The sequence below is a fragment of the Mytilus galloprovincialis genome, chromosome 2 (assembly GCF_965363235.1).
Source record: "Mytilus galloprovincialis chromosome 2, xbMytGall1.hap1.1, whole genome shotgun sequence".
Classification (NCBI taxonomy): Eukaryota; Metazoa; Mollusca; class Bivalvia; order Mytilida; family Mytilidae; genus Mytilus; species Mytilus galloprovincialis.
The window spans coordinates 90,017,481-90,031,176 of record NC_134839.1 but is presented as its reverse complement, the minus strand read 5'-3'; the positions used below and the strand labels follow the sequence as shown (position 1 = coordinate 90,031,176).

General features: G+C 32.1%; 1 protein-coding gene across 1 annotated transcript in view; it reads left to right on the top strand.

Annotated features, from left to right (window-relative positions):
* The window catches only part of LOC143064816 (arylsulfatase B-like), a 27,559-nt gene extending 13,863 nt beyond the window's left edge, over nucleotides 1-13,696 (top strand). Inside the window, exons 3-14 of the mRNA XM_076237936.1 lie at nucleotides 2,874-2,925; nucleotides 4,342-4,445; nucleotides 5,389-5,495; nucleotides 5,756-5,814; nucleotides 6,398-6,499; nucleotides 6,842-6,905; nucleotides 8,078-8,175; nucleotides 10,037-10,173; nucleotides 10,785-10,843; nucleotides 11,383-11,506; nucleotides 12,826-12,962; nucleotides 13,222-13,696. Of these exons, the coding sequence (XP_076094051.1) occupies nucleotides 2,874-2,925; nucleotides 4,342-4,445; nucleotides 5,389-5,495; nucleotides 5,756-5,814; nucleotides 6,398-6,499; nucleotides 6,842-6,905; nucleotides 8,078-8,175; nucleotides 10,037-10,173; nucleotides 10,785-10,843; nucleotides 11,383-11,506; nucleotides 12,826-12,962; nucleotides 13,222-13,394 (1,216 nt within the window). The 3' untranslated portion in view covers nucleotides 13,395-13,696. The remainder of the gene's footprint in view (nucleotides 1-2,873; nucleotides 2,926-4,341; nucleotides 4,446-5,388; nucleotides 5,496-5,755; nucleotides 5,815-6,397; nucleotides 6,500-6,841; nucleotides 6,906-8,077; nucleotides 8,176-10,036; nucleotides 10,174-10,784; nucleotides 10,844-11,382; nucleotides 11,507-12,825; nucleotides 12,963-13,221) is intronic.

Sequence of the window (13,696 nt, the reverse complement as noted above, 5' to 3'; positions counted from 1 at the left end):
ACAATATTAAAACCAAAATATGCAAACTTTAATAACCTGACAACCACAACAGAATCGTACTATAGCCCTTCTTCCTAAGTCTGTTTAACATGTTTTTTTTTTATCTTCTATAATGTTCCTTGTTGTCGTTAGTTAACTTGATGTGATTCATAAGTGTTTCTCGTTCTGTATATAGATTATACCGTTGTTTTTCCCGCTTGAATCGTTTTACACTAGTCATTTTGAGAACAATTTATAGCTTATTGTTTTATGTGAACCATGACTCTGTGTTGAAGACCGTACTTTGACCTATAATGGTTTTTATTTTAAAAATTGTGACTTAGAAGGCAAACTGTCTCATTGGCACTCATACCACATCTTCTTATATCTAGAGAAATGTAAACTAGCTTTACATTTGAAGTTGATTTTTAGCTAAAATGCCACCGCACATTCATTCCAAATAAAAGAAAATCTGTCTCAAAATGAACAAACTTTAAGTAATCAGCAATATCAGTCTTGACAACATTAAACATATTTTGACTATACATTGACACAAAATGTACCAAATAAACCATACTATAAAAATAAAAGACCACAGGAACAAAACAAAAGGATGAAATTTGAAAAAAATAGGCAGGACAGGAGTTTTGAGTAAAGAAAAAAGGCAGGATGAGCAACTTGGTTAAAAAAAGGCAGGATGACAATTTGTGTAAAAAAAAGTCAGGATAACTAGTAAAAAAAAAGGCAGGACCGAATAGAATAAAAAATAAAAAGGCAGGACAGAGATTACAACTAAAAAAAAAGCAGGACAAAATTTTTCATCCTAGCCCCCCCCCCCCCCATAAAAATCAAATGGTAGCTCCCTAAACAGAGACGATGACTCCAAATGTTAAAGCACTATTGGTATTAAAATAGCTAAGTAATACTAACCCCCCCAAAAAAAACAGTGAACTAATTATTTAATTCATATTATCTAGTTAAGAAAGGGAGCATTCAATGACTTCCAAAATGAGCTGTATTTAGAAGGAAAATGGCATATTAATCAACCTTATAAAGAGAGACTGGGAACAGAACAGCTTTCCTAGGTGTTGTTTTTATCTTTACATATTTTCTAGGTTGTCAACGAGGGTATCACCAAATCCGTAGCCATTGCATTAAAGTACGAAATGTTATGTTACAATATTTTTCATTTACTATTTATTGATGAGTAGCTCTCAGCTTTGGTGAAGCTATTCTGTCGTTGAGGGTTTTATAGGGCATATTGTAATTGCTTTTCGCTATGCTAAATCCTCTAATGGCAATAACTGAACCTTGTTGTTACGAGCAGGGTTATATATGCCTTGATCTATGCGTGTCCGTATTGCTCAGATGTTATCTTAAATGTATATTAACTTTTTAAAGGAGTTTACAAATGTTTTGCAACGGTGCAAATACTAAACTTTGTAGTAAAAATAAATATCTCTATCAATGAATTAAACAAACCAATATCCTTTTGATTTAACAGATATAAAGAGAATATGTAGTTAACCTGAATGTGAATAACAAAATAGGGAAATATAAAGTTAAGGGTTTTAAGCAAGGGAAATAACAATAATTTTTTGCATAATAATCCTGCGCCACATCACAAAATTTTGCTGGTGCGTTGTTGTTCCCCTATCTTTTCGGGGTAAGGTAATAAATGTGTATACACGGGTTCACACATACACATATGTGTATTATATTTAAAGCATACAAACAAAACTTTGATTAAACAAATTGAAAAATCCTCAACACAAAAAAAAACATTTTCATTTTTGAGAAAAAAAAAAATTAAAGATGAAAATTCAACATTTTTCATTTTTCAATATTTCAAAGCAAATTGAAAAATGCTCCACATTGGAGCATTTTTCATTTTTTGATTTTTGAAGGCAAATTGAAAAATGCTCCACGTTGGAGCATTTTTCATTTTTCAATTTTTTAAGGCAAATTGAAAAATGCTCCACGTTTTAGCATTTTTCATTTTTCAATATTTTATGGCAAATTGAAAAATGCTTAAGGTTATCAATTTCAATATTTTGTCCATAAGAAGGAGATTGAAATTTGTTTCTTTTCTAAAACAATCAAATTCAAATGTTTTAATTTATTCAAACTGGTGATAAGATGAAATCTTTTTAAGACAAACTTATCATTACTTTTAATATTATCCTCGTGAAATCAAATAATGTAATGTCATGAAAATTACAAATTTCAATTCTCATAACGAAAATGATTTTTCAGAAGTGACTTCAACAGATGTTTGTTACATTTATCAAACCAATTAATTTTAAAATTTGTAGGGTATTTTCAAAATCTATTTGTTCAGCTTAAAATGAAAAATGTTTGGCGTAAATATACACGGTCTGAACACCTTGGTTATATATATTCGAAAAGATTGTGAAAGTTAAACGAAACATATTTGTAATCATGAAAACTTTTGCTACTTCTAAAAACGAAAACAACGAAAATACCTATTTCTTTAAATCAAAGAAGATATTTCTAAATTCCGAATTGATGTTTTGTTCCAATGATACTACAGTGTCGCCTGTGGGAAGATAAATTTGTATTCACTTTAGGGGTTGATTAATAAGAATCTTACATATTCAAATGAGTCTGTTGGTTCTGCTGCGATATCTGTTAGACAATGATAGAGAATGATTTTCGGACTTTTACTTCAAATTCATTCGACTCGTTTTCATAACAGAACATATGTCCATATTATCAAATCAGATATAACTCGGGTAAAAGTTCGTAAAGATGTAATATATTTTTCACATCTTAATCTAGTGTTGTCATTTTTCCTTGTCCCATTCTCACACCGTTGTAGTCCTTAATTTGATTTTGTGCAAATATTTATAAATATTTTGTTCTAATTTCAGATCAAGAACTGCGTTTATGACAGGGGTGTATCCATTTAAAGTTGGGCAGCAGGTAATATATGTCAAACTTTTTATGTTTTCAAAGAAGGAAATGTTGATCAATCGCTTTTTGAAAACAAATATACACCATTTATGGTAAGTAAATATTTGAAAACCACCATTATTACAAATATAACCAAAACATGTTCGCGTAAGAAGAAAAGTGTAAGGTGGAAAGAAACAATAACAAACGATGAAATTCATATCGCTTCGGAAATTCTATATTTGTTAAGAAGATGTGGAAGATTGCAAATAATACAACTCTGCATAAGGACCAAAAGACACCAAAATTAACAACTATAGGCCCTCCATTAATCTGGGACAGTGGTGTAACAGTCCACCATAAGTACAAACTATGAAAATCAGTTGAAAAGGCCTTAACTCATCTGATAATTACAAAACTGAAATACATCAAACAAAAACACAACAGTGGACGTGGAAGGGTAGTAATACATCCCACAACAAAAAGACAGATCTGAGAGTACTCGCAGTTACTAACAGCTACTTAAACACCCATAACAACTACAGTTAAAAAAACATGCATAATATACAAATCAGTACACATCCAATATCCAATAGATTTAGTGTAAAGACGTCATTAATATTCAGAGATGAACTTTGCATTGTGCAATGCGAAGATACAGATATCGACAGATTGTAGAGTCATGCATGTGCATATGTTCAATATACAAATTATACAAATAGTATATACAAATAACATTTTTTTAACAACAAAATTAATATAACATAATTTAAAGCAATTTTCAAAGATCAAATAATAGTGAAGATTAGGGGGAGGTTGATCGTTAAAAAGAAGTTTATTTAAAGGATTGCATCTAAATTTCCGGATCGGTAAACAACATCTCCGTAAAAATAGGATATGCTATACCGTTTGAAATAAGTTTTCTACAGGTACAACTAAACTGTGTGGTATATATCCAAAGATAATTAAAAAGATTATATTATCACTGTGCACGCACAATTTATCGGCACTCATCGTTTTTCTTGTCTTTTTTTTATCCATTAGTTGAAAAAATGAAAGAATAAACATTTATGAACAATCTTTGTCCTTTTGTCTAAGGGAAGTTGTTTTTTTTTTTTTTTTTTTTTTTTTTATCTTCAACTGCTATTTGATTTTCAAATAGAACCTAATATTAGCGGTTCTTATAAAATAAGATCCCGAATAGCGAAATTGGTCGTTAGTTATGCTGAAATGACTTTAAATCAAGTATATAATGTATATATAATATTCAGAATAGAATAAAAGCAATGTTCCTTTGCCTTTAGTTTTGTCAATGTTTGTAAAGAGTTTGTGTCTTGCATTTGTACACTCATTCCCTTCGTTTCCGTTGAATTTGTTCATTGCATATACCTTTAAGTAATCTGTAAATAAATACTTGTATGTGTAAACAAATTCCATTTATTGTAGCATTTGGCGATGTTACCAGCGCAACCGTCCTGTGCCGCCATGGACAAAGTGATACTGCCACAAAAACTCAAAGAAAATGGATATAGTACACACATGCTTGGAAAGTAAGCAAAATTTCCAAGTTATAGTAATTATAATTAAACAAAATGTCATTTTCTTTCATGTAAATTGTAAAAGTCAGAAAGAAGTTTAAGTTTGCACTTAAAATACATCTTTGGATAACGGTTATGAATCACTTTGTCTAGAGTTTTTGAGGATATGCATCAATTCTCATTAAGCAATATACAGTATGAAGAAGTTAATATTTATCTTAATGTATCTGTGTTAAAATTCTTTACATGTTTGTTTCATGCATTGCAAGAGCTGGTGTCTTCCGGGAAATTCATGACTCATTTGGATGAATTCACCTTGGACATACAAATGTTGACGGTTTTAAAAGTAATTTAAGATTCTTTATGAAAATATGAGCATTTGCAATTGATAATATGCACATGGGTATTTGTCATCTGTCATACCATTATTTGATTGTTACGTGCCGCTTTTGTACTGATACAAATTTGTATAAGTACGCATATTGGGATAAAAAAAAAAGGGGGGAGAGTTAACTGAGATATAAAAATTGTGCCAAGTCATGAACCTCATCAGTGGTTTCTAAAGATTTAATGTTGACCATAGTATTTGCTTAACTCCATTACAACTTGTTAATAAAAATTGAGAATGGAAATGGGAAATGTGTCAAATAGACAATAACCCGACCATAGAACAGACAACAGCAAAAGGTCACCAACAGGTTTTTAATGCATTGAAAAATTCCTGCGCCGGAAGGCGTCCTTCAGCTGGCCCCTTAACAAGTATATATACTAAGTCCAAATTGTACACAAGAAACTAAAATAAAAAATAATACAAGACTAACATAGGCCAGAGGCTCCTGACTTGAGACAGGCGCAAAAATGCGGCGGATGTTTATGTTGTTGGTGCAATTCCCACTTCTGCAATAGTTCTTTTACATTTGTTTTCCACTGACTACAACTGGGACATATATTGCAGGTGGCATCTTGGTTTCTGTAAATGGGAATGTACACCAACATACCGAGGATTTGACAGTTTTTATGGTTACTACAATGGCCAGGTTGATTACTATAATTATACTATTTGTAAGTAGTTATTTAGGTAATTCATGTGTTGTTATGTTAGCAAGTCGATAATCGAAAATTTAGAAGCCAATGGTCATACCACGAAGAAAGTTAATAAGGTATGATAACTCTAATAATAAGCATTTCTTCTTTCTATAAATCTTAAGTGATTCGATGATTTTTATTTGATTTCATTCTCTTTTGAACGGAAATCGAAGCTGAAATAAAACAATAAAATTCTCTTGTATTATATATTTTTTTTTTAATTTGTTCAAATATAGTGAATGGGACCGATTTTCGTGACAATAAACAGCCAATAAGACCTAAAGAATATTCAACAGTAAGTGATATTAACCATAATAACACTTTACCATGAATCAATTATTTTGCTGTACTTTATCCGTTTTGACATATTTCTTCGAGTATACTTAAGATTTCGTATAACGCCAATCTTATTGAAAATAAAATGTCAGATAATAAAGTAGAGTTATGAGGCACAAAGAAGTATATGATCGCTGCTGACATCTTCGACAGTTTATGATCACTCATTTGTTTATAATATCTATCTGTTGTGTGGTATATATCCAAATGTAACTAAAAGTCTTCGATTTTCATTCTGGAGTGAGGGGTATGCATGCTTGCTTGCTATGATTTCTGTCAGGATTATTCAGTTTATTGTGTGTTTTTAAATTACCAACAAAGAATTCTACTTGTACAAAAATGGATATCCTGAATTATCCAGAATTACACTGAAATAATCATATTTCTGCCAATATCTACTAGTGGAAAATAAATGTAAGAAAAACATATGAATAGATTTTAGATATACACGGATCTGCGAATAACCAATATTTGTCAAATGAACAATGTATACTTACAATATTATCCGACATGTTTTCATTTTCCTTGTATTTTCATTTTAGTTTGAATACGCTAAGCGTGCAGATGAAATACTGAGAACGCACAATAAGAGTCAACCCTTATTTCTGTATTATGCTTTCCAATCTGTGCACGAACCAATAGAGGTATGCTTATTACACCAGTGTCATAAACGAAAACAAAATATGTGTAGCATAGCTGTCTTAAAAGTAGGGGAAAGTTTGATAAACGAGAAACGGAATTAATAAAAAGCGCAAGAAGGTTTTTATGTAACGATAATTTGCAAACAATCACAGCCACCACGTACGCAAAGCAGATAATTACGGGGATGTCTGCAAACAGTGGTATTTGACGGACTAGAAGCGAGTGAAATATAACAGCAATTATACAATTTTCAATATAACAGATCTTTTAAAAGACGATATCCTAAAATCATGAAGAGTCATCATAAATCTAAATGAGAAAACAAAATTGTATTCTGATTGTAGGTTCCTAAGTCGTACGAAGATAAATACAGTTGGATAAAAAATGAAGGCAGGAGGAAATATTTAGGTAAGGAAAAATACTTTACAAGCATGTCTTTTTTTTTATTGTATACTTCACCATATTATTTAAGCACATGGGACTAGTACATCTGCTAATTTGACAATGACAAGTAAGATTATTTAAGCAAATGATAATCTGACATTTACAAACCGAGGACGAATTTAGCACAAATTCGAAAAATGAATTGGAGCGAAAGATGTATTCCTAATGGTTCAACACGCAATTCATATAACTTAACTTTACTATTAATATAACTGTTACACTTTTGTTGGCTACTTTGTCAGGTTGGGCACACAAAATTCACTAACTAAAAGTACTTAATATACAAAGTGTTGCTCATTTAGACCAAACCCGGTGACTAGTTCAATTCGGTAGGTCATATTCGACGAAAAGAGGACAGGATTGTGGTTAAGGAATTTGAACAGATCTGTAGTCAACTGAGAAACAAATGGTATATGTAACGTTAAGCCAATTGGATGTGGAGTCTGCAAATTTTTTGCAGGAATGATTTGAATTCTGTCTTCACTCCTTATGACTCTTATTTCAATAGCCTCCTTGTAAGCTGAAATCTTCTACTAAGGAAATCATGATAGAAAATGAAAGCTCTGGGATATTATGTAAACTCATAATACTGCATATACAGATGCTGCTGATATGTTGCTAAAAAATTGGGAAGCTTTAATTATCTCTTTTGTCGTAGAGTTATGTTCTCAACCGACCATAATTGTCAATTTCTAGATGCAAGTCAATACCGGTATATGAGGCAGACTGTTGTATCTTGTATTTCAAGTTTGAAAGAATGGAGAAAACCAAATTCTAATTTTTTTTTAGTGAAAGGACATCATCTATATAGCGGAATGTTGCTTTAGTAATGTTGCTTACCATATGTCTAATACAATATGTAATAATATATAATTAATCTGATCCATATATTTTCCAAGGAATAATCTCATGACTTCTGAACAACTTTCTCTAACTTTGCTGAGATTTACAGTAAGAAAACATTATGACTTAACAACACAGAGTTAATTCCAGTAGTGTATAAAAATAAACCTAGATTTTCTATTATATCAATCAGTTACTTAAAAGTATAAACCCGAAAATGCATTTGTTTTGAGTATATTGAAATAAACTAGCAGTGAGTTTCTGTATATTAAACTTTTCACTTATATTTACAGGCATGGTAACAGCATTAGATGATGCCATAGGCAATCTTACTGAATCTCTCAAGCAAGCCGGTCTTTTTGACAACACACTGATTATATTTACATCCGATGTGAGTAACACCCACATACTCTCTGTCGAATTTGATGGATTGGCAGTTGAAAAATTGTCGGTAATCTAATGATTAAGCAGCCTTACTTGCCGATCTTCATATTGATATGAATCTGATTTAAAACCTTCTCAGAAAACAGAATCATACGATATATAACGGGTCAATGAATACCATATGGAAAGACTTAGTGTGGTAGTGAACTTATACCAAATATATAGGGTCAGTAAAGTGTGTATGGGATTGGAGTGAAGTTCTGATATATTTAGTATGTCCTCTCACTGTATCACCATAATCATGATATGTATGACGTCAATGCATTCCATTTGGGAAAAAAATTAAAACAACACGTTTAATAATTTCATGCGTCGGAAACGCTTTTCTTGGTTACCCTTTATCAGAAACGCCCAAAGCCAAATATTTGAAATCCGAGGGAAGTATAAGTACCGAAACAGTTATATGACAAAAAGGCATAAAACAAATAGCCAAATTAATCTAAGCTCAACTTTGCCTGAAGAAGTTGAAACCTTAGTTTGTAATTTCAAAATTTATAAACGGACAATTTTAGACAGTAGATAGATATAGAAAGATGTGGTGTGAGTGCCAATGACACAACTCTTCATCCAAATAACAATTTATTAAAGTAAACCATTATAGGTCAATGTACGGCCTTCAACATATTATAGGTATGTTATAAATCATGTCAGTGCCGAAGTACTGACTATTGAGCTGATGATACCCTCGGGGACGGATAGTCCACCAGCAGAGGTATCGACCAAGTGATGTAATGAATTGAAAACGACACGTTTAATAATTTCATGCTTCCGAAGCGCATTTCTGAATTTACCGTCATCGGAACGCTCAAAGCCAAACATTTGAAATCCTAGGGAGTTATAGGTACCGAAACAGATGAAGAGCTATATGACCAAAAAAAAATACCTAAAACAAATAGCCAAATTCATCTAAGGTCAACTTCGCCTGAGGGAGTTGAAACCTTAGTTTCTTTATAATTTCAAAATTTATAACGGACAATTTTAGAAAGGTTTGTTATAAATCATGTCAGTGCCGAAGTACTGACTATTGAGCTGATGATACCCTCGGGGACGGATAGTCCACCAGCAGAGGTATCGACCAAGTGATGTAATGAATTGAAAACAACACGTTTAATAATTTCATGCTTCCGAAGCGCATTTCTGAATTTACCTTCATCGGAACGCTCAAAGCCAAACATTTGAAATCCGAGGGAGTTATAGGTACCGAAACAGATGAAGAGCTATATGACCAAAAAAAAAATACCTAAAACAAATAGCCAAATTCATCTAAGGTCAACTTCGCCTGAGGGAGTTGAAACCTTAATTTCTTTATAATTTCAAAATTTATAACGGACAATTTTAGAAAGGTTTGTTATAAATCATGTCAGTACCGACGTACTGACTATTGAGCTGATGATACCCTCGGGGACTGATAGTCCAAAAGCAGAGGTATCGATCTAGTTATGTAAAACATTGAAAACAACACGTTTAATAATTTCATGCGTCCGAATCGTATTAGATCACTACAACACTGTGTAACGAAATTATCTTACCAACTATCATTTTAACATCACGGTGGCATCTAGACTAGAAGTCAATATACAGAACGTATGCGTTTGCAGCTAACAAATACTACTCAAGCAGAGTATTTAGGTAGAAAGACTGAAATCGATACTACATTAGTTTTATTTAGTAGTTCCTTTTTTTATTCATTATGTCAATAGGTAGTGGAACGTATAATGTAAATTATTGCTATGACTACATATTTTAACATATTGGATGTTTGTAGAGTTGATATTGTATATCTGCTTAATCTAAAACTTTTTTTGTAGAATGGTGGCTGGCCTCAGTTTTTTGGCAACAATTACCCTTTGAGAGGATCGAAGATTTCAGTGTATGAAGGAGGCACTAGAGCTTCAGCTTTCGTGTCTGGTAAAGGAATAAAAAATCATGGTACAACATATAAAGGGTAAGACATTAACAGGCACCGTTTTCAAAATAATGAGAGAAAAAAAGAGGAAAAAATGCACTTCTTACTTTTAAATAAAAAACAACCACTCATTTTGTCATTTTGTGTGCGTGTTATTTTATCAGAAAAAAATCAATCTTCCAAAATTATAGAATCGTATTCAAAAATGTACTTTTAAAAAGATTTAGATTATAATAATGAATGAACGAGTTTAAAAATGCCTGTACCAAGTCAGGAATATGCCAGTTGTTGTCCATTCGTTTGTATGTTTAATCATATGAATCTGCCATTTGATTGAGAACTTTCGTTTTGAATTTTCCTTAGAGTTCAGTATTTTTGTGATTTTACTTTTTATGCATATTCAGGATGAAAAATCAACAATGAATCTGATATAAAAGGTAGATTTCTAGATTTGGACATCTGGAGCAAAATGTAGGAAATTTGGACTATCACTAGTAAAGATGAAGGCATAGTGAATAGAGACATACATTTTGCCTTGCAAATGTAGGGTCTGGAAGGATAATAACGTTCATGTGAAATCCGCTTTTTTTTACAATTTAAGTGTCTCCACAATTGTCAAATATCTTGCCGACAATAACTATATTTTGTAGATTAATGCATGCAGTTGATTGGATGCCAACAATTTTGTCTGCGGCTGGGGTAAAACTGGGTAAGAACATGCAACAAGGGCGGATCCAGCCATTTAAAAAAGGGGGGGTTCCAATTACATGTCCCCATTCAAATGCATTGATCGTCCAAAAAAAGGGGGGTTCCAACCCCCGGAACCCCCCCTCTGGATCCGCGCCTGTGCAATATCGGGACAAATTATTTCAACATACATTATTATAAGATGACAATTGAAAAAAAAACAATTTGTATGAAGTAATTTTATAAAATTAAACATAGCATGAACATTCCAGACAGATAGCATAATTTGAAAACAAGGTGTGTATAATACATATTAATTTTTACAAATAATTACAAAAGATTTATTCCGATTTCATAGTATAAAAGTAATTGAGACCGAAAAATAAGAATTTACATAGACGTAAAAGTACCATGAATTGGATATGAAATGCTCGGTTGTTATCATTTATTTGTAAATTCCACCTACTAAACCAATTGCAGTAGACTTTTACTCTACTATAAATAAAGAGAGTAAACATCAACCACTTAAAATAATGTTGATTTGTTTTTCTTTTTCTTCAGACAGTTCTATTGATGGAATTGACATGTGGGATAGTCTTCAAAATAACAACCCCTCGAAACGAACAGAATTTATATACAATCTAGACGACAAAACGCCCGAATTAACAGGACACGCAGCCATAAGGTATTGTGAGGTTCACTGACAATGCAATATTTACAAACAGCCTAATTTGCATATATCAGGTTTTTTTTTTATCTAAAAATAACTTTTGATATGTCAATGGCATTTTTTATGTAGTTGTAGAAGCATTACCAAATATTGTTACCATGAGGATTGTTCAGCCCTGTACCTTCAGTCACGGTTCATTGAATATCTGCATAACTTAGGGACGTTATCAAAAGTTCAATGTTGGAGAAAAAACTTAATTCCCATAGTTTTTCACTGACTCCCCAACTCACCTCCCTCCTAACTTAATTTGGGAAACATTTATTGACCAATATGGATATTATGTAAAAATTTTTTTTTTATCCTAAATAGATTTTTTTCATGTCGTCCTTTACATGTTAAAGTATTATAGCTATTTTGATTTCAACATTAGCATTTGCAAAATAAAAAAAAGGCGAGCTATATTTCTGTGATAACAGTTCATTTTGATTTAATAGATCAAAATATAATTTTTATCATCCTTAGTTTTGCAGTAAATTATTTTTCTGGATGAAGCAATCTTAACATATGATAGCTTTAAACGAGTGAAATCAAAATATAGTTTTAAAATATTTGTTTGTTTTATTGGGCATATTTGTTCCAAGACTGGCAATGAGACAGGGTCAAGTAAATCCTTGGCTGAATTTTAAGGATGAATGGAATATCGGAAAGGAAAACATACCAAGCATTCGTCCCCAAGCTACATTTAGCTAAATTAGTATGTTTTTATTCCCCATTTATGGACATTATGTGTTTTGGTTTGTGCGTCCGTTCGTCCCGATTCAGGTTAAAGTTTTTGGTCGAGGTAGTTTTTGATATAGTTGAATTTCCAATCAACTTGAAACTTAGTAAACATGTTTCCTATGATATGATCTTTCTAATTTTAATGCCAAATCAGAGATTTTATCCCATTTTGACGGTCCACTGAACATAGAAAATGATAGTGCGGATGAGGCATCCGTGTACTGGGGACACGTTCTTGTTTCTGTCTATGTTGGTTCCTGGGGAAGTATTGGGTAACATTCGGTTTCTCTGTACTAACTCAAAATGCTCCCAGGTAAAGTCCTAGCTTTATCATGTAATCTTTTAGATGATAACCCAAATATCCGAATGTGCAAAAAAAAAGAGAGAAAAAATAACTGATGATATTACTTTTTCCTTGTTCCTCCAAACAAACAATTGTGAACCCTTGAAATACAAGACGGACTATACACATGGCTTTCATTTTCTGTCAATAAATGTGCGTTTTGGGGAGTACTTACAACTTTTCACCTGTCTTTTTCTGTTTCTTTTTTTAGAATGGGTGACTATAAACTGATTGAGGGTAACCCCGGACTTTATCATGGATGGTATCCTCCACCGGAAGATGAATCAATTCTAGATACAGATCAATTTAACGAAATTCCCTTAGTTCCACAGCTGTATAATCTTAAAGGTATGTGGTTTTTTTTTAACATTGGTTTGTCTATGTCCTAACTGACGGTATAAATATGCGTGCTTGATTTAATCAAGTTTCCTCATTTCTATGTGTCTCTCACTTATGCAGAGCAAACCGAACAGATGTCAATTTTTATATTTTTTTAATTATATATAATTTGTATTTTTTACAATAACTTATGTTCATCTTAAGGATAATCAAATGCCAAAATTATCAGACGTAAAGTTTAATCAGATATAACTTATTTACTTTATAGATGATCCTAATGAACATAACAATTTGTTTTGGAAAGAAAGAGAAATATATAAAAAGCTAAACTCCCGAATGGAAGAATACAAGAAGGATATGGTACCTGCCGATTATCCAGGAAACGACCAGAAGAGTGCACCTAGTAATTATGGTGGATATTGGACTCCTGGCTGGTGTTAGGTGTTACTTGCACTCGATATCACGAAGAACATTGGCTTGACATTATTTGCTAAATGTCTTTAACATTCTGATTATTTCATCCATTTTTGTTTTGTATTCTTTGTTTCACGTTTATTTGTTGTTTCCGTGTTATTTTTATTTTTTGCCTTCCAAAGTTTTTGTCATTCTCCTGATAAATAGTATTCAAAGATATACTTGTCGTATATGTGTTTACTGTTGAGTTCGGCATATGACTGTTATTGATAAATCTTTGTGATACACGAACGGATCTTTTGAACATTAAAGGATTAATCACAAAAAAA